The sequence below is a fragment of the Copadichromis virginalis genome, linkage group LG22, assembly GCF_057382275.1.
Source record: "Copadichromis virginalis isolate Kocher_CV1m ecotype Utaka linkage group LG22, C_Virginalis_male_GT1.1, whole genome shotgun sequence".
Lineage (NCBI taxonomy): Eukaryota > Metazoa > Chordata > Actinopteri > Cichliformes > Cichlidae > Copadichromis > Copadichromis virginalis.
In genome coordinates, this window is record NC_140638.1 from 13,154,211 (window position 1) to 13,175,315 (window position 21,105).

General features: G+C 40.3%; 2 protein-coding genes and 1 non-coding gene across 3 annotated transcripts; 1 reads left to right on the forward strand and 2 right to left on the reverse strand.

Annotated features, from left to right (window-relative positions):
* Positions 1 to 305: 305 nt before the first annotated feature.
* On the forward strand, positions 306 to 424 carry LOC146682925 (5S ribosomal RNA). Its single transcript, XR_014917772.1, has one exon. It is a non-coding gene; the product is annotated as a 5S ribosomal RNA (ribosomal RNA).
* An 816-nt stretch (positions 425 to 1,240) lies between these two features.
* LOC146682926 (cortexin domain-containing 1 protein) lies at positions 1,241 to 1,683 on the reverse strand. The gene has a single exon (XM_085446721.1). The coding sequence runs from the start codon at positions 1,580 to 1,582 to the stop codon at positions 1,400 to 1,402; it is 183 nt and encodes a 60-aa protein (XP_085302847.1). The 5' UTR covers positions 1,583 to 1,683; the 3' UTR covers positions 1,241 to 1,399.
* Positions 1,684 to 5,252: 3,569 nt separating this feature from the next.
* cers2a (ceramide synthase 2a) lies at positions 5,253 to 20,981 on the reverse strand. The gene is made up of 12 exons (XM_085445857.1): positions 20,575 to 20,981; positions 12,399 to 12,572; positions 12,127 to 12,244; positions 11,672 to 11,790; positions 10,329 to 10,386; positions 9,634 to 9,684; positions 9,453 to 9,545; positions 8,510 to 8,638; positions 7,805 to 7,911; positions 6,922 to 7,075; positions 6,654 to 6,786; positions 5,253 to 5,412 (listed from the first exon to the last, which is right to left on the reverse strand). Exons 2-12 carry the CDS (start codon positions 12,569 to 12,571, stop codon positions 5,381 to 5,383), a joined length of 1,167 nt encoding a protein of 388 aa, XP_085301983.1. The 5' UTR covers position 12,572; positions 20,575 to 20,981; the 3' UTR covers positions 5,253 to 5,380.
* Between the last annotated feature and the right edge of the window lie 124 nt (positions 20,982 to 21,105).

Here is a 21,105-nt window from a genome sequence, read left to right on the forward strand (position 1 = left end):
GCTGCCCCCTATCGTCGTCTCCCCGGTATTGTCCTCCGGCACACGCCATTTTGACTGCAGGCTTGTGTCAGCAGCAGTCTACGAAAACTTAAATAATATGATACCTTTTATTATTTATGTTAAGAAGCAGTTTCAAACAATATTTTAGACATTGTAACACTATAGGGAGAAAAAAAAAACTACAATCAAGTCATCGCTGACTAAATAGTGGTATGTTCTTTTAGTTAATAAAATCAACCATATTCTCAAGTGGACATATATAACACTTCGAATCTATAAATAGTCTTTTTATGAAGGATGTTCTCGCTTACGGCCATACCACCCTGAACACGCCCGATCTCGTCTGATCTCGGAAGCTAAGCAGGGTCGGGCCTGGTCAGTACTTGGATGGGAGACCGCCTGGGAATACCAGGTGCTGTAAGCTTTTCCTCTTTTGTCCAGCAGAGGGCGCTACTGCTCCAGGGTAGACAGTGTTGAAGCAGCAGCCAGGGTAACAAAGAGCGCATTGAGACCACTCATGCTGAATTAAATAATGGTTTGGAGCATAGACGGTCCACACAGAAAAAGTTTTGTATGACAAAAGCTAAACTAGAAGACAGAACTAGGTGAAGAAAAACATGTTAGTTGACCAAAGTAAACAAAAAAAACAAAACTAGATTTCAGTTTTTCCCAAATATGGAGGGAATCATGGTAGCCTGGCTTTTTTAAATCTCTTGCCTCTTTAGTTTAGTTTATGCCTCAGACAGAAACTAAATATTTTCAAAACAATGAAACTGAAATGAGCAGCTTCCCCACTCTGGAAATTCGAGGAACTGAAAGTTAGAAACTGAACATATTTGAATACAAACCGGTTTCCCTTCTTTTGCCCTCACTCTGGTTTTGCTGTTGGTTGTTGCTCTTGTGACTAGTCTGTAAAAACCTTCATAGTACCTGTAAGTCCTGCCTACAGCGGTGTTGGAGGACTGTAGGGAAACATGAGCTGCTTTTGATTGTTGATTAATTGTGAGTATGAACACAGAAGATGCATCACATTTAAACAGTTTGACGTACAGAAAAAGAAAACCTGAAATTTGCTAGTTGCTAATTTAATGAGAAATACTTGTGAGAAACATTTTCAGTAACAACCCAACAAAGGCCAAAAGCCTTAAACATGACAGATCTTTGTGTTAATGCTTGGAACAAAGTCTGATTTTAACAGCTCGGTGCTTCGAGCCCTCAGTCTGAAACACTGAAAAGCATCACGAATGCACGCCTCATGTCTTCCATGAGACTGCTTGCTTTTTGCTCAATGTCCTGAAGCTTTTTTGTACATACATTATAAACCACATGATCTTAAAAGTATGCACCCACACAGTGGTAAGATTGCACTCTCACCCCACCCCTTCTCCCTCTCTCCATCTCAGGTGATCTGCTCCTCCTGGTAGGTGGAGGTGGAGATCGAGCCATAAGGGTCCATGACAGTCTGGGCGCAGCGTACCACCGTCACCAGAAGGAAAAAACACAGCAGGAAGAGAAAGAAGAGAGCAAAGCCCAGGTCCACGTCCACCTCGAACTGCGGCACGGGGTGAGACGGCTTATCCATGTGGTCAGCGATAATGGTGAAGGGAGACAGTTTCCGTTTCTTCTCCTTTTTCAGCGCAGCAGCATCACTTTGGGACGGCGTGCATGCTCAAGGTGTTGGTGGTGACTTTGCGCATGAAAGAAAAAAGGTGACAAACAGCTTCTGAATACAGAGGCAGCACATAACCAATGAAGTCTATCCTGGCTGCATGGAGGACGACACTTTCAATGCAGAAGCAAATGTCTGGTTTTTATTCCGATCAGCAGCAGTTTGTCACATTTCTGTGTCTAACAAAGGGAGGGAAAAAAAACACCTGGAAAAACCGTTAGAATGCAAAATATTCCACCATAGATTTACATGTTGCACCTGCAGGGTTATCTTATCGATGAGCCCATAAAAACTGCAGTGAATCACTTCGAATCAGTTGTTAATTACAGTTTATCCAGCAAGTCTTCCCCATAACTTGTTCATTTAAGAGAATTACAACATTTGAAAAGCCAAAGAAGTGACTGATAGACTCTTTTTGTCTTTAATAATCACCACTTTCTAATTTCTCCTGCAGGAACAGGCACAGTAGCTCTCGCTAAATGATCAAAACGTCCACAGCTGTCTGGACACATTTCTTGAAACACAATTTCCAAACTACAGTTGCTAAACTCGTGACTCTTCTGGCAAAACCTCACAAACTCACCCTCACAAACCTCACAACACAAAAACTGCTTTTGTCTGCGTCATCCCCACAACAGGTCATAATAACAACAGTATGCAGCATTCATTACACAAAAAGTACAAAAAGGTGTGTGTGTGTGTGTGTGTGTTTAGGACACATTTTCAACATCACCTGGTCGTCTTGTAATTCTGCAACCACCACATTGATGATTTAGTAGGTCACCAAGCTCATGATCCATCATAATGCAGTTTATTGGCTGTAAAGCTACGAATGTGACCTTAACCTTGAGCACACTTTGCTTGTTATGTGTTCACTGTGTGCAAGTTTCACTAAACATCCTACCAGCGTTTGCCTGGATGAGCTAAAAATGACAAAAATATGACATAAAAACACAAACAGACCCTCCCCAACCTTTATATTGTGTAGACGTACCAAAGCACTGGTTTATACGGGAAAGAGAAACTGAGTCGCTCTCTGTGCTACTTCTCATTCACAGTAGAAAAGCAGAACACAATAAATGTTAATGTTTTATATGTACAGCAGAGCTCTCTTACTATATATCAACATAAGAGAAAAATATTGAGACACTTTTTTGTAAGTAAATTATTCTGAGGCATCCATTTCTTTTTTTTCTTCAGCTCGACCTCGCTCTGACCTGCCACCAGTTTGAACGGCGACTTAAGCAACAAGTGTGAGCAACATTTGTTACTGTGTGAAACTCACTGTGCGAAAATGCGTTTCAGCGAACTTTGAAAACAAAGTTGAGTGAGATCTGTAAATCGTGCCTAATGAGGCAAAAACTGCTTTAAAGTTTTCCCCAAAGAGTGACTGAATCAATACATTATCTGAGGACACTGAGGATGAGTAAAGTTAAACATGTATCCAAGAACCCCCCCCCCAAAAAAAACTGAAATAATTCAAACTCACCATCCGTCCCGTGCAGGACTTTTCGCTGCAGATCCTCTCCAACAAAACTTTTCAAAAGTGTTCATAGCATCCTGCTTTCCTCTGAGGCTCCTTATTACTCCGATTACATGAGCTGGTCCTCAGTTACAAAAGTCTTTACCAGCCTCCTCTTTCATGATTGTCAAGAAAAATGAGCAGCCCACAAATTAGCTCTTGCACTCAGAGACACATGCATACACATGCAAGATGCACAAGCATGCACTTGCATCTCACGACCTCCCCAGGGCATGTAAAGCCTTATTAATACTTAAGCAGGAATTGAATAACGGTCTACACAGTTCACAAGTGACTCAAACACCCCACTGCTTTTGTTGTCCTGTCAGGAGGATCTTCATCACTGTCACCGATTAGCCTTCACACCAGCAAAACTTCGGCACCTCAGGTGACACTGAGCTTATTCTTTACACAGAGCCGAAAAGGTAGCGAGGGAAGGAGGGGGAAACTTGATGGTAGAGCAAAAGGAAGAGATTTAAGCAAGAAGAGTAAGATTGTACCCAGAGGAGGAAATGAAAGCCAGAGGAGCAGAAACAGGAGATGCATTAGCAATTAAATTGCAGAGCAGGATGCGAGAGAAGGCTGGAAATTGACCCTGCCACTTTAAAATGGAGATTGTTACAGTGATGCTGCCAGTGACATGAACAGTGTCCAGGCTGTAGTGTAGGGCACGGCGGTAAAATGATCCCACTCAATATGCAATTAGGTAAGGAGGCCTTTTAGACTGAAGCCAAAATACTGTAGGGAAGAGAGAGATGGGCGGAGGAAGAATCCAGAAGTGGTTACGTCTTAGGATCTTAAATGTTAAACTTTTAGACACTTTTGTTTGTTTGTTTTTAGGACAACTGGGGGGAAAAAAAAAAAATAAAAAATCATCTTGAGAAATGTGCCAGGCGGCTGTGTGTCACCAGCACTTTGTGCCATCTGATATTGTAATAGCTCCACGGTGCCTCCGGGTCTACACCAGCAGAACCAGTGACTGATGTACAGTATTCATGCCAGACTGCATTTACTCCACCTACACAGGGCTCCTTAATGATGACCATATCATTTTGTGTTCCAAAGAAAGGATTCTCAGATCCGCACATTCAGATGAGAGAGAATGGGAATAATGACAGACTGTTATTGGGACTTTGTTTTCATGTAGTACAAATAGTTTATGGAAAAGAACAAAAATGAGAAAAGAGAAGAAAAAAAGGTCTGAGTAAAACTTTTAGGACTATCAGCTACTTCAACTTTTTTAAAAGACCCCAAAAAGCTGAAAAATGTCCAGTATGTGTACATGCCGTATAATTTGTGTCAATAACAGGCTTCTGACAAAACTGCACTATACATTTTTTTATGTATTTATTTAATATATGTAAAAAGTGATATAAGTGCATAAATACAGAAAAAAGGTCATTCTGGTTGCTAGGCAACACATGGTAACATCATGTGGTTTTCTGAATTAGAGAGATCTTTTTTTATATATAAATGTTACATTTTTGGGAGCTGTCAGTTAGCCAGTTTCACGTAATGACAAAATAAATAAATAATAATTTTGATTTACCAAATATGTTTTTTTCAGTCAAACATATTTGTAAAAACACACACACACACACACACACACACACACGTAAACAAAATAAGGAATTAGAGGAGTTCACCACGGCCCCGGAGAACTAAATATATAAGAAAAACTATGTCAATTGGTCAATTAATTGTCACGTATGCAAGTAGGAACTAAAAGCACTGCTCAGGAAAAATAGAAAAACAAAATATACACACACACACACACACACACACACACACACACACACACACACACACACACACACACACACAAATCCACCAGTCTAATCTGCCTCGGGGGCTTCTGTGCCTGGAGGCTAATTATTCCAGTTTTCTTACACTTAAGTTTTTTGTGTAAAAGAAAAACCATTCATTCATAAAACCATTCAACGGTTAATCGTCTCCATTATCATTTACTTTAACCTCAGGTTCTACTCCATTATTACCTCAGTGTTAAAAATGCCAAAACTCTTAAGTTTAGTTTGAAATGAAAAGGAAAAAAACCCCACAGAATTGTTATCCATGTTTATCTTTATCATTCTGGTCATTATGAATTTTACATCTCAGCAGCACATAATGCAGAATAAAAACAACTGAGTAGAAGCAAAGCTTTTCAGAAGGAGCCACAGGCAGCTGAGTCATCGACGGGCTTTCAGAGATCGTGGGACGTCTGTGATGAAAAAGGGACAGAAATCACTTTTCTTTCTTCTTTTCTTTAAACAGTTACTTGAAATGATGAAGGCCTTTGCACATTACAATGAAACAGAAAATGTAAACCATACTCTGGGGTGTAATTCTTTTTCTTTTACTGAAGATTTCCATTATTTTTCTTCTTTTTACAACACAAACAAAAATATTTAGAATAAATATAAAAAAATCTAAATCATACTCCAAACAAAAAGGACAATCAGCTTGAATCAAAACGCCATCGAGCCCATTTACTCCAGTATTAATCAATGTCGATCTACAGAAGAACCCATAAAGTGCATGTTGTGATGGGAAAAACAACACTAAATGGAAACGGTACCGACTTTCAGCTGATGAAGATTCACTAAACAATTTTCGGTTACACTCAAACAAATTGCTCCCAAATTTAAACCATGGACTGGACTGAAACAAATAAAAATAAAAACTGTACAAATCAAAAATAATTTTAGGCAAAAACAAAACTAAGACTTAAAATGATCTTGTGTGCGTTTGGCTTCTCAAAAGAAAAGATTTTAAGACACACTAATACAAAAAAAAAAAAAAAAATCATCTGCATGAATCAGAGTGGGGTGTTTGAAACTCAGGACTTCAGTAAATGGACTTAGAGCCCGACATGGTCCACAGAAAGTCACTTCCACAATTCAGAATGGTGCTCATCACAAGGTCACTGACTTCAGTTTGGTTATTTAGAGCAAAAAGAGAGGAACAAAATAATAAAGTTGGTAATAGTCAGGAGAGTGTTAACTGACCACAAGGAGGAACTACTACGGCCTCCCCTGAAAACACTTCCAGTATTAAAACATGAAGCTACAAGCAGGTGGGTTTTGGACGTGTAACTTGGTCAACAGCGCAAAATCTTGGCAAACAGCACAAAAAAAAAAAAAAAGAACAAAGAAACACAGAAACAAAAAACAAAAACAGAAAAGGGGAGAAGACAGAGGAAACCACTCAGCTGCTCTGGTGTGAAGCACCATCATGGTTGTCTATGGCAGTCTTCCCCACATTTCATTTAGTGTAAATCAAAGATGCGCAGTCAGCTTTCAACTGGACTACCCGGGTTTAAGAAAGGAGGATGGATGTGTGTGTGTGTGTGTGGTGCCTGCTGCCCCCTTTCAACCTGCCGCGCTCACGTTCTTTGGCTTTCAGACCAGGGCCTGTCATTACTTGACGTGCAGACCTCACAGTCCAATCAGTCCCTCTTACTGTGGTTGTTGTTGTGGACAGTGTGGCCGTTCTGCACATGCCCGTTTCTAGACTTTTCCCTACGCTCGCAATCGCCGTCTTCATCGTCTGACTCAGTTTCCTCCTTATCGCTCCTCTCGTCCTCGACGATGTCCTGATGAGCCAAAAACAAAAACCACAAAAAACAAAAAATGAGACGGGGTAAAATTTTACAACTGGTAGTGTGAGGTGATTGTGTTACACGGCCGGTTTAATAAATTCAAGAAATGCAAAAGCGGGTGTTTCTCACATTGCCCGGCAGGAATTTGACGACCATGCGCAGGATGAGCACCGCCCAGAAGATGTGCAGGACCTGCAGCACACACATCAACCCGTTGAAGAAGTAGAAGCCGAAGAAGGGGGTGTAGAGAGTCAGCGGGTACACAAACGTCGTATGTATGATCCTGAATGAGAGGACAAAGGCAGAACAGAGAGTCCAGTCAGAGCCACCTACAGCCAGCTTCAACAGCCCATTGAGAGGAGCCAGGAGGCTCCACAATGGCTCTGTTGTTGCATTTCCAGAATAAAGTCAGAGGAAGTTTCGAGCAAATTTAGGAAAATTCTACTAAATAAAGTAAACTACCCATTTACCTGCACAGTGCTGCATTAACTGAAAAAGAGCACCAGTAATGCTTATTCATCACAGTACTTTTTTTCCCTGCTTCCCACCCCAGAGGGAATTTGTGTGAATGAATCTGCCTGTTACGAACGTGTACACAGCAGCTATTGTGACACAGAGAGAGGACGCATGCTAAGAACCAGGGACAATATTGGTATGGACACCTTACACCTCCACTTGTGGGGTGGAGTCCTTTCACAGCGAGGAAGAGCAAAACATGAACATGAAGGACACCGGAACAACCTGTTAGGCCATCTCTCAAAAGCCATTTGTGCTCAGTGACGTAATTTACCACAGTGCCCAAAAGAAAACACTGGAAAATTCCCATCATGATAATGAAGATGCTTGGTATCCGTGCAACAGCGCATTTCTCTAATGGCTTTAAAAGTTTTTGGTTAACCTCTGAGGCACAAAGGAATTACACAGATGATGCACTGTATCCTGTAACTGTATCCTTTACCATTTCTAACAACGGAAAACATTTATTTGTATTTATACTCTTTTTATTTTTTACCAGAAGGGGAGGATTATGAGGCGGGTGACAATGAAAACTGCAGCAAACATGGTGAAGATGAAGTTGCAGGTCCTCCTCCAGCCTGCATAGTTGAACATCTTGGCAGACTTTAAAGAGAGAAAGCATTCATTCATTTTAAAGTCACAATTATTCATTCTCATAGCTTTGTATGATAGTAGTGCATTGCTATAAATGTTTTTGCATTATGGATATAAAATCTCAAAAAAGGGACACGGGTTGGAAAATAGTATTAGCTAGAAACTAATACAGAGAAACTGATGTGTAGCACATCAGTTTCTCTGTATTCAAACTGTCAAACTGCATTGTCTAAATAGAAACAGAAAGAAAGAAACTGAAATATGGAGACACAGATAGTGAAAATGGAGTGATGAGACAGGTAAACTGAAAGAAAGAGGCAATAGAAAAAAAAAAGAAGATGGACAGACAGAAAAGTAAAGAAAGAAAAGAGATGCAGAGAGATGACAGAAAGAAAAATGGACCGATAGAGGTAGATAGAGAGAGATGAGAGTTAGCTCTTCATGCATTTTCCTCTAGAGGGCAGGCAGTCAATGCTCTTAAGATTAGCATGGAGGTACTCTGCAGTGTTTGTAGGTATCAAGGCAGAGGGCTGCTTGATACCTGCTGTGTGATTACATACATTCATTTTGTACCATTTCCTGCCATGTTAGCAGGTTGTCATCATACCTCCATTAAATAGTCAGCGGCATCGTGAACCAACATGATCAAAGTCCCTGCCCGGATGTAGTTGACCAACCAAGAAAAACTGATGAGGGCGATGGTGGCCACATGGTGAATTATCTGTTCTTTGAAATCCTGGCGAAAAGACAGAAACGGATGATGCAAGAACTGAAATCCACCAGATTTAGTCACTTATTGATCAAGCTGTAAAGATAGGCCACCAATCGACCGCATTTGTCTGGTAGATGCAACTTTTACAAATAAGATAAGATAACCTTTATTAGTCATTAACTTCTTGCACGCAGAGGATTGTAGAACTTCAGCGGTATAAAAAGAAACTAAATACACGTTCAAAAGAGTTAGAATAAAAGAAAGAAAAGAAAAACTCAACTGAAAGTTACAAAACAAATCTTCAAATCGGAAGCTGATTGCAGCTCTGATGCTTCCCAGATAAGCCTAAAAAAAAAATCCTACATTTCGGTTTAAAAGATTAGTTCCTTGAACTTGTGAACCAGCGTTACAAAACAGGCCGTGGCACAGAGGCCTCACAGTTTGCTTACAACAACATGCAAACCTGTGGACAAAATGGTAAATCAGTCTCTCCACAGTGAGATTTCCACAGAGCTCTGGTCACACATTAACTCAGAGACGCTAAAAAGCCAACAGCATCCAACCAAAGGAGCAGCTCCATTTGTTGTTCACTCACTATGACTTTAGCAAAGAGACGATAAAGTGGAACCATTCACCATCGATAACGCCGTTCTGAATGCAGAAAGTACCACTCGATACAATAAAGTCAGGACTTGAGGAGAAAATCAATATCCAAACCTCAAAATACATTCTCAGTGTCATACGCACTCACTGGGTGAATTCTCTGGATGGAGGGTTGCTGAGGGGTTTTATAGGATAGACATCTAACAGAGCTTAAAGACAAAACAGTATCGCTTACTTTTCGCTTGACATCTGACGCTACGCTGAAAAGCAGTGAGATGTAGAAGCCTAGTTCGATCATGTAGTACCAGTACTGTGAAGGCAGCAGCGGCTGGGAGAGTAGAGGAAGAAGAGTTATTTTAGCCATTGCTCAGGTCATTATTTGAATGAAAGCAAGGCCACAGAGCAGTTTTAAATACCATTTTTGGGAAGTTCTCCCATATCAGCTTCACATCGTAGAACCATGGTTTCTGAGAGGAGAGACACAATCAGCGTATTAGTGATGGTTTAAGTGTTCAACACAACAGCTCAAGCACTCTAATACACAAATGACAAGCAATACAAGCACAGCATCCCACAGCGTGCAGACACAGTTCAGTTTCTGTCTTTCTGTGTAGCAAAGAGACTTTCTATTTCACCAAAGAACAGAACAAATGTTTTCACTCAGCACAAAGGTGTTTCTAGTCATGACGCAGATGTTACATATCCAAACTTGAAGTGAAGTTTCACCTTGCGTTACCCACACAAATACAGTCACCAGAGTGTTTCTGGAATCCCCCTATTATTTGCCCGTAAAAGCCAAAGTGAAGAGGACGACGATGACTGACAGCTGGAATCAAGTTACAATTCAAACCTTACCATGAGCTTCTATGATTTTACTCGCTTTACATGTTAACTCTCCTTTTTTTTTTTTTCTGTCTCTGTACAAAAAACAGCTCCAGCTGAACACAAATAACTTTAATTAGCTGGTCAGTTTTGTGGCTGAATCTCAGGAGACGCACTGTAGGAAACAATCTTCAACTTGCAGAAATGCATTTACTTCTATTAACCTTTGCATAGTCGTTGTTTGCAGAGAAACTTTGCTTTATGCAAACATTTCTGACAGTATACTCACATCAATTAGGACTGCCAGGCCAGCAAAGAAAGCAAGAAGGTAAAAGGTAAATCTCCAACTGGAAGAGAGCGCACAACAATCTCAGAAATGTAGTTCTGGTAAAGCGTGACTTCATCATACAATATCGTAACACTGGCATGGCACATGCAAAAAACACCAAGACATGTTCCTACTGTGCTAATGTTGCTTCTGAAGTGATCCCATTTTATTTTTTACATATAGTTTACATATAAACTAGAAAACCCCATTCCACTACTGCCTGGAAACACCTGGTTTACATTCAGTGTTTTTTTAAATCTGGCATCTATCATTTTTCTGCTTGCAGTCAGTATCCTCTCTGCAATATGGGCGGTTTTGCAACAGCATTTAAAAAATGTCCTGCTCCCTTTTTTGTGGGTGTGTCTGGGTTAAAACCCAAGGTACTCATGATAAAACAGTCATCTGTGCACAATGGATAAGTGATGGATAATATAAACAAAACATTTTTTATTGTTGTCGTAATGACAGCTCATACAAAAAGCTTTGCAAGGTTACATCCAATGAGCCACTCTTACTGTCTGACACAAGTCCATTTTAAGACAGTTGACTGGGCCATTTCTAGATGTGCAACCTGTTGGATGTTTCAGCATGCAGAGAAAGCTGTAGCTCTCTACTGTGATAGATGTGCGCTTTAAACACAGCCTATTTTGCCATCTTTCAGCTCCATGTTTTTATTCTTAGACTCTACTATACCAGCATTGCACGACTGACAGTTCAGAATAATGCTTAGTTATCTTTTACTAGGCTATTGTGCAGTCCAGCATTCATCCTTTTTCAGGCAATTTTTGTTTTTTGTTTTGTGCATTTTATGTTCAATATAGGTATTTGTTGTGCCTGAAAATGAACAAATAAATGAAAATGAAAAATGAAAAATCCTCTGTGTAAAACAAGTTCCTCGTCCTTTAAGGCCGCTTTCTTCTGATTGGCTGGCTCTCACAAACAGAAGATTTGAACAGCACGTGGGTGGGACTGCTCACAGCCACAGCCGTGTGTCTCAGATGACTATACTAAGAATATCCTTTCTCTGACGTCATTATATACATGTGCTGACGTCATTATATGAAACTTTTGCCACGTTAAATAGAAGTATCAACCATAGTGACAGCAGATAGAGCTGCTTTATGGTCTTTTAACGATGCATAAAAAAGAAAAATGCATTAAAATAAATGCTATTAAAAGCCTCCTTCACGTGGCTTTACTGTCATGGGGACCTGTATTCTCACCAAAGCAAATTATTATTATAACATGATACTTTGAAGCTGAAGTGTCAGATTTGGTAGAAGGATATGAAATTGTTATTTTACCTTGCTTCCCTAAATTTTTTGAGCTTGCTGGGTCGGTCCTGGTTCCTCCGGCGCCTGAACCACCTCTGGACCTGTCGCACTGAACACCCTGTCTGTTTGCTTAAACTCTCAATGGAGCTCTGACATGACAAGCAGAACAAAGAAGAGAAGAGTCAGCGCTGTATTTATAGTTGCAATGATGTCAGTCAAATGTCTCATAAAGTGTATAATACATTTCCTTAACTAGAAGTCTTTAAATATGTTAATTTCATAGGTGACTTTGGGCATTTTAACATGGGAGTCTATAGCAATTTCAGCAGCCATCTGATACTTCTGTACCGGCTCGATGACACTGCTTGGGCCAACCACATTAGATTTAGATAAATCTATCGTGGTCTCTTCTATTTAAACCTTAAACACTAAAATCTTGCATAGAGTACGAATTAAACACCTGTGACGTATGCAAACACAGGTACCTGTTTGGGATGCTTTGATGTGCTGCAGAAATAGGACTCCAGGACTGGATTTGGAGAAGCACGAACACGCTGCTTGTCACTCACTCCCAGAAGAGAGGCCAGAGGAATCGCGACAGTCCTAGGGGAAGAGGAGGAGAAGGGGTACACTTGGGTAGAAAATGAGGCTTACACATCATTTCATATTTGTCAGAAAGAAACATGCAAACCAGGCAGACAGGTGTAGATTAATAGGCAAATGACAGTGTGGGACACAAGTGTTAGAGAAAACTCACTGCTCAAATATCTGCCTGATGATGAGGAAGCAGAAAGCGATGGGTATAGTAGCCCAGAGGTCCTGAGGTTTAGGGAACACTTTGCCATCGTGATCCGTCAAGTCAGCCCAGCCGTGGCCTTCGGGAAACCAAATCCAGTCCGCCCATATCAGTTCACTCAGCCGAGACAGCATCCTATAGACAAAACACAGAGAGAGGAGTCTGCATGTTATGGAAGGAAATTAAGACAAGTATTAAAAAGAATATTTTGTCTGTGTGATGGCTGCACTTACAGCCACACAGTGGTAATATCACCATGTTAGTGTAGAGGCTTATAAGTAATATTGCATTCACATTTCTTTCTTTGAATGTAGGAATTTATTTGCAGAACAGTGAATGACTGGTTTTGGTTTGGAGTTCATTCACATGTCCACATGGCGCTGCATTCTAGGATAAGTGCGCACATTTTAGTTTGCACTGTTATGTATGATTGGTCTTTTGTTTTCTGGGTTGCCTTGGTTGCAGCTGTTCCGGTCCCTTGATTGGGGGGCCGGGAGGTGGAAAAGGGGCGGAGCAGGCTTTGAGGGGGGGCTGCGGATTGGTTCACGCCATGGCTCGGGACCATGGGGGGGAATTGGAGTTCATTGTGTTTGGTTTAGTTGGGTTTTGTGTGTTTTGCCCCTTTTCCTGTTTTTGTGGGCTGGTCAGCCACTATTTGGGTTTCCCCTTTGTCTCGTTGGGTTGGGTCAGTTTGTTTGAGTTATCAGTTGTGTTGTTAACTTTGAGTAGAGTTTTGTTAGTTTGACCTCTTTTATGGGCCCAAGATTTTGATTCTTTTTGCATGAGTTAACCAATTATGTTTTTTGGGTTAAATAAAAAAATCATTTTTTGGACTTTAACCTGTGCCTAAGTTTCCTTCACTGCTCGGTCCATCACAGTCTGCTTGGTGATCTCCTTCTAGATTTTCTATCAGATAAACCCAGCAACTAACTCAGCCGTGACCGTATCCTGAGAGGAAGCTCTGCAAACTGAAAGCTGAGAGTAATTAGTATTGATTGGAAGTTATTAATCTAACCAAGCGTCTCCAACACACACCATCTCTTACACTTCCTGCTCTAGATAAATGGGAGTACTGAAGGCAGTATTGTTGTGTGTGTTTTCCAGCACACACAACAATATTTAAAAAACAAATACATAAACTGTCTGGGTCAGCATGAAAAAACAAAAAGAAAAACAGGTACCATCTCCAGCAGTTGCCATGCTGGATGTCTGACAGCAAAGTCTTATCCGCAGATTAACGCAAAATGCTGCGGCGCCCAAGCTCAGCTGACATTATGTGTTTAATTAAATAAGTACTCACTGATTAATGACATACTGTTTATCTGAACGGCAGACAGGAAATTGCACAACAGCGTGTACTAATAATCTCTTAAGCGAGACAACATGATATTCACCATTTGTGGTGTTTATTCATTTCCACTGTAACTTCTAGAGAAAAGAGAACTACACAACTGCTCTGACAAGCTCAGTTAACACAATGATTACGGTGGATTTCATCATACACATGTTAAACAAAGCAATTACAGAAGTCAGGGCAACTTCTTTTTATACAACTTTCTAACTATGGGGTTAGCCTCTAAGACAATCTGATGAGGAAATGTATAAAGGGATATGCATTGCATGAATTCTAAATGTTGCTTTTCAATGCCTGAGACATCAAATTAATAATAATAATAATAATAATAATAATAATAATAATAATAATAATAGGAGGGTCACATTGAACACTCCTATTTTAAAAGGGATCCCCAACTAAAGATTTTCAGTGCACTTTCATCATGTGCTCCTTCACTTTAAAACAAACAAACAAACAATCTAATTCGAGTTTCACGTTCACACACATAAACATGTTCCATATCTACCTTTCACAGTATAGCAGCATATGAGGGGTTTATATCCATCAGAGTAATTAATCTGACAAAACTGAACACTTATGGATGGCTGCAGTTTCTCACATTCCCCTGTGATCAGGGTCATGACTGTTCGTTCTATTTCACAGCAACCTGTCCTGCAAAGGTAGTGCAAAGTTTACTACGTTACAGGAAAGGAGTCTTTCCCGTCTTTTGTATTCCTTAGACTTGTTCATGCCCTTGCTACAGTATTGTTTTGTCTCTTTGTGCTGTTGGAAAACTGATATACTCAATCACAATGATAGCAATGGTAAAAGAAAAAGAAAGGGGGGAGGGGATGGCAGATGTTGCTTATATGCTAAAAATGGATCATTTTAGCTTGATGTTAGATCATTGCCAGGCAAGGTGATGACATATTAATAAACCATATATAATTAAACTTTTGTGGCTTTAATTTAGATTATGCCGTTTTGAAAATACAACAGCAGAATGCTCTTCTTCTGCACTAAAGGGACATAAATGCTAAAAAGGGTCATTTTAGCCTGTTGCTAAGTGATTACAGGCACCATGATGACATTGCAATATATGATATATATGTAAGAGCCTGAGTTTGCTTATTCAGATGGCCTAGGAGTAGTTTGCAGTCGCACACGCACGCACGCACACACTAGACTTTCCTTGCCCCTTGTATTTTTATTTTACTAATTTTTTTACAGCTCCTTTGCCATCCAGCCACTGGTTATGTTGTACTCCGATTTATAGTCAGCTGAATGTACCAAAGGCACTGATCTTTTGGAGGTTGTTTTCATCTACTGTCCTGGTCTTTTCTCCTCTTCTTATCCACAGGAAACCTGTGGGGACCACACTTTGGAGCACAACCAGATTACATCACTGACCCAGCATGCACCTAACGCACAAAGTAATGGTGGCGTTTGTAGGTCATAACATGTTAGGATGTTTATGAAGCAGTATTTTGTTGTGTTTTTAGCCAAAGAACTACCGTACAGAATTTTTTTATGTAACTGCATAAAGGCATTAAAGAATCTTCTAATCTTCTTCCAAATAATAATAATAATGGATTGGATTTATATAGCGCTTTTCAAGGCACCCAAAGCGCTTTACAATGCCACTATTCATTCACTCTCGCATTCATACACACACAAAGACAATGATGTGACCAGGGAAACCAGTGCTGTCATGAACCAGGTTTCGAGTGAAATCTGGATTGAGATGTCTTAAATTTCGAACTTTTGATTTTAATTTTTGGACCAAAAACAAGGAGCAGAGTCAGAAACCTAAAGAGCAGTATGACTGCTTTGTTATTAGAGTGTGCAAACAGCAACATAATCTGCAGTCAAACAAACTGCATGATCTCAGCGTAGTTACAGGCAAAACCTCAAAGGAGGTTTAGTCACCTATGGATTCGGGTCATTTGAGTCGGAACATTGCTTTACTGCTTCACATTTTTTACTGCAGACAGTGTTTTGTGACAGTGTGAGCAACTTTCTGTTGCTAAAAATTGAAGAGGAAAATCCAGCTTTATGTGTGTGTGGACTTTAACCTGCTTCGAATCTGCTCGGTCAGCCTTAATTTGGCTTCAGTGGGACGGCTGTTTCAGAGATACAGCGACTCATCTGGAAACAGCCGCAGTCAAATATCAACTATCTTGTTTGTTAGAGTTACTCAGGTTGATTTGAGTCAACCTGTTTCCTGTTGTTTGTCAACTCTCATGCCTCAGTGAGAAACCCTTTTCTGAAAGTGTCCACAATGTTGCTTAGCTGACTGCAGATCAGGTTAAGTCTTTTGAACTTTACAAAAGGAGAATGGGTTCTCTATAAAACATTATAGATATGTTAATGAGTGCAGGTTTATTCAGTCCTGAGTGATTTATGGAATTTGGGTGAACATGCAGAAGGACTTGCTGTCTAACACGGGGAACTGGAAACCGACCCGCTCAGGCTTTGAGGTACACATTTGTACCTGTAGTTGGTCCAAACTAAACTAGCAACATTTAAAAGCAAGTGAAAAAATGCAGCGATAACATGCAATAAAATTCCAGAGGCCTAAGAGTTTATAGGTAAGTGACAGCAGCACCTGCCTTTTTTACAGCAGCAGTATCTGCTCTGATGGTGTAATGTTTCCTCCAAGTCTTCCTGACCGGAGATCAATAGTTGGCGGAAGAACACCAGCCGCTCAGCGATAAGCTGAAATAAAGCCGCATATTTTCTTAACCAGCTTTTGTACTACTTAAGCTTCAAACTGCATGCATTTGTTCTCACATGATTTTGACTGCTTCATAACAAATCTCATCTCTTCTATCTCTGTGTGAGAGCTGTCTAGGTCTCTTACAGTTAATGATCAATATCTTCTGCCCAGTTTTTCTGCATTTTTAACTACTTAAAAATATTCCTTTGAAATCTAAATTGACAGAGGTACAGAGAAGACAATTAGTTTTCCTTAAGGCTAAAGGATTCACTGGATAATCACAACTTTCACTTTCATACCTTTTCAAAATGCTTTTCCTCCTTTTTAGCACATACAAAATCAACAGTAGCTGCTTATAATAAGACTGGATATGAGATCAGGGCCAGTCACACAGACTGCAATTTGTCCATGTACTATAAAGAATCATAACTCATCTTTCTTTTGTTGGTTTATTTTAAATAAAGTAACCACATTATTGCGGTAGAACTTACATGATATATGATAGATAAAGGATATATTTTCCTACTCTCTTAATAACTGCAACTGTTCAATACTTTGAATTTAAGAGTTAGACAACTGTAAATGTAACTGGTGCCACTTTAATCATTTTTATTTTGTGAGTTAAGAAATGGTTGACCTTAAATTAAGAATCACTTAAAATAAATACTGTACAGATCTTGCTGAATCAATTCCTGTACAACCAACTCATTTTAAGGTGGACCTAATATGCTAAAGTGTTTTACCGCAGACTTCTAGGTTTCTTGCATGATATCATGCATCACTGCTCAAACGTTGTCCAATATATTAGACACAGCCACCTGTTGCTAAGCAAAAATTTCTATTACCCAAAACTGGCCACTGCCTTGAAGTGGTTCCCAAAAGTTGCTGGTTGTTGCTGGTTGAAATCGTTTGCAAAGAAGGTGCTGCACTAAAAACTCCTTGTGATTGCTTTGGTTGCTAGCAGATTTGCCAGGTTGCCTGTGATTTCTGATGTTTGTCTGCAAATCCTCACCAACTACTAGTAGTACAACTTGGAAAAGTGCAACACAAATGAAAATCAAGGAGCCCTGACTTCAAAGTAAAAGTTGTGCCTTGGCGCTAGCCAAGCCAACATGTTGGCAGCTTTTACTTTGTAGCTTTTACTTTGAAGGAAAAGAGTCTCCATCTCCAGTTTGTGTCACACCTTTTCACTACTGCTCAGAGGATAGCTGGAAATTGTAGACAAGTCCATCACTTGCATTCAAAGAACGATCACAGCAATCAACCAATGAATCCAATTACAAGATGTTTTTTGCCAACAAGTTGGGAATATATATTTTTTCCTTAGCAACAGGTGGCTGCCAGTGGGTCACTGACCAGTCTATAGGCTTGTTTGACTACTGGCTCGATCATATTAATATTTTCCACCCACTTACGACAGGTTGTTGCCAGTCCCCTGTGTGACTGGGGAATCATTCATTTCATCCTACACAGTTGCTATCAGTGAGCTTCTGGTAGAATGAAGGTCTAAGGATTTTTCACAGTGACTTTTTTTATACTCTCAACATGTATAATCCATTGGTGGCCAACTAAAAGTATGCAGGTCTAAGGCTCTTGTGCACCGGCTTTTATTTTTCTGACCTGGAAGCTGCATCCATCTTTTATAGCATCTGTGGTTGACATTCTGTTAGGTCAAAGAGTCTGTGTCTATGGGCTCAAAATGTGGTCATAAATATTTTGTACTTGTAAAAAAGATTTGTGTGTGCGTAAAAAAGATTTGTATGTGTAAAAAAGATTTGTATGTGTAAAAAAGATTTGTGTGTGCGTAAAAAAGATTTGTGTGTGCGTAAAAAAGATTTGTATGTGTAAAAAAGATTTGTATGTGTAAAAAAGATTTGTGTGTGGACTTAGGAAAAAAAACCCCTGCAAGTTACAAGTACGGATTTTTGACCCTATTTTTCTACCCTTCATCTGATTGGTCAATGTCATGTCAATCACACATGTAACAATCCAATCAGAGAACAGATGGGTTAGGCTGTCAGAGGGGCGCTTTTTTGAACTGCAGGTCCTTGAAGGGTGATACCGTTTGAAGCTGGAGGATCGCTATATAAATATCCGATAGCAGCTAGGTCCCCTAACTTTCAGTAGCTGTTGAAAGGAAAAAGTTGTGGTATATCAGTGGTTAGAAATAACATTATTACTTTAGGATTAGTTTAACACAAAGTCAGGGCTGACCCAGGACCATTACTGTGAGTCACAGTGCGCAGCATAAAAGTCCTTTCACATCGGATGCAGGATACGCTGCTAATGCTAACTGCTAACTAAAAGCAAAGGATCCAGAATTTGTTACGCTGGCTGCTGGGCTCTGTGGGTTTTTGCAGCTGCTCTACCTGTACTAGATGCACCTGCTCCTTGTCTTTTCTATCTCTGACTTTATGTCCTCTACAAGAGTTTGTTTTTTTTGCTAGTTCTTCAAATGTTCAATAAAAACATGTATGCTAATTCATAACGAAGAAAGCTTTGTAATGAAGACTGTCATTTCCAAAACACTGCCCGCCCCCACCCCGCGGTCCGCAGCGCTGTTGAAAAGGCTGTGGAAGTCCCTGTATTAAACACGTAGACCTGTGACATAAAAATCACCAAACTCGGACAACCACAGACTGTTTTCCTTCGTGGTGATGAAGGAAAACGCTGGGTTGGCATGTAAAAGGGCATTTATTCCCTTCAAAGACCTGCAGTTCAAAAAAAGCGCCCCTCGACAGCCAAACCCATCTGTTCTCTGATTGGATTGTTACATTTGTGATTGACATGACATTGACCAATCAGATGAAGGGAAGAAAAATAGGGTCAAAAATCCATACTTGTAACTTGCAGGGGTTTTTTTTCTAAGTCCACACACAAATCTTTTTTACGCACACACAAATCTTTTTTACACATACAAATCTTTTTTACACACACACATCTTTTTTTACACATACAAATCTTTTTTACGCACACACAAATCTTTTTTACGCACACACAAATCTTTTTTACGCACACACAAATCTTTTTTACACATACAAATCTTTTTTACACATACAAATCTTTTTTACAAGTACAAAATATTTATGACCACATTTTGAGCCCATATGTGTCACCTTACTTTACAGAAGTGGCTCTACCCACCAGCTTCCCAAACTTTGTTTACCAAAGACAAGCCAATCAGAGGAAAGCTAGCTTTACAAATTGGTTTCAGATTATGAATAGAGAGGGCTGCACCAAAGCCTAGTAAAAGATGAATAAAGATTATTTTGAATTTGAATCAGGCCTGCAAAGCTACCCTAGTAGCACACAAGAATTGAAAGCTGGAGCTAAAAAGTGAGGTTCATACGTCCTCTGTAAAGTTTTCCAGTTAGTGTGTGACACCATCTACGCTGTTTGCGTAAGCGTGTGCAGGGAGTGGCTGCATGAGATTAAGCGTGGTGCAAGCGGGGAGTCTCCCGGACATAGCGGAACAGCCTGTCTGACTCACTGAGATGGACCCTTGAATAAGTTTCCCGAACAACTACTCTTAACTCTCTTATCAGAGAGTGCCACTTATAATACTCAGCCTGATGAGAGTTCTACAAAAGAGCAAGATAAACCAGGCTAACCTCCCCTGAGTGTTTACGTTAGAAAACTTTTCTTTTGCGGACACTTAAATTGCACGCTCAGAGATATAAATGGCCGTTTATCTTTAGCAAACAACTTCCTAACGGCGGCTGTTTGCGGTTTGCACACTTTCATGACCTTCTTTTTTTTTTAATCGCGGTGTTCCCACAAAACAAACACAACCGACATTCGGGACAAGTAAAGGCCTGCTAGCTTAAAGTGTGAGAGCTACTTGAACGTCCCCCTAACTGGTGAACCGGAGACGGCGTGTGTCAGCTAAGTTTCATGGGTATCTTCCCCCGCCCGGCTGAAACTTCACGTAAATGCTCCAGGGAGGGCGACTCTCCTGTTTCTGTCTAAAAATAGCAGAAATGAAAAACAGTGTGTGCGTCCGAGATTAAGTGTAAAGGAATTAAAGTTTTGAGGGAGCTTTGTACGGTCTTAACCGCATCGTGTAACGGTGCCGTACTCACCTCTCTCCGCTGTTTGTAGTAAGCAGGTAGTCCTAAAATGTATGGCGGCGGCTCTGATGCTGCCGCTGCTGCTTCTGCTTCTGCTCGCCCTCTGTTCCTGTAGCAGCTGACGAGATTTCAGCTAGTTCTCGCCATTAAAGTCGCTCCAACTTGGCCGATCAGTGAGCTGTAATCTACTCTTTCCTCCAACCACAAGTTCGCCACATTCTCAGTCAAGAAAAAAACAAAAGCCCGTGTCGCACTTTTCTTCCTAAACTCTCTCCTGGGGTCGTGATTTTAGCTGGATCCAAAGAGGATGTCAATAACTTTTGTGTTTTTTTCCCCCTCCCCGTTTCATCAAAGTAGTCTAAAGCTGTTTCCGCTGAACTGCCGGGTTGGATATGGTAGATATCAAGTAAAAAGAGGATGAGACGGGGGAAGGCGATTTAAAGTGACGTTAGCCTAGTCTACATCTATGAGGAGTGTTTAGTGCCACACGAGGCGGAAACGCGCCTCTTTTTAGTAGTAGAGTCATTTAGACACAGGCATTCA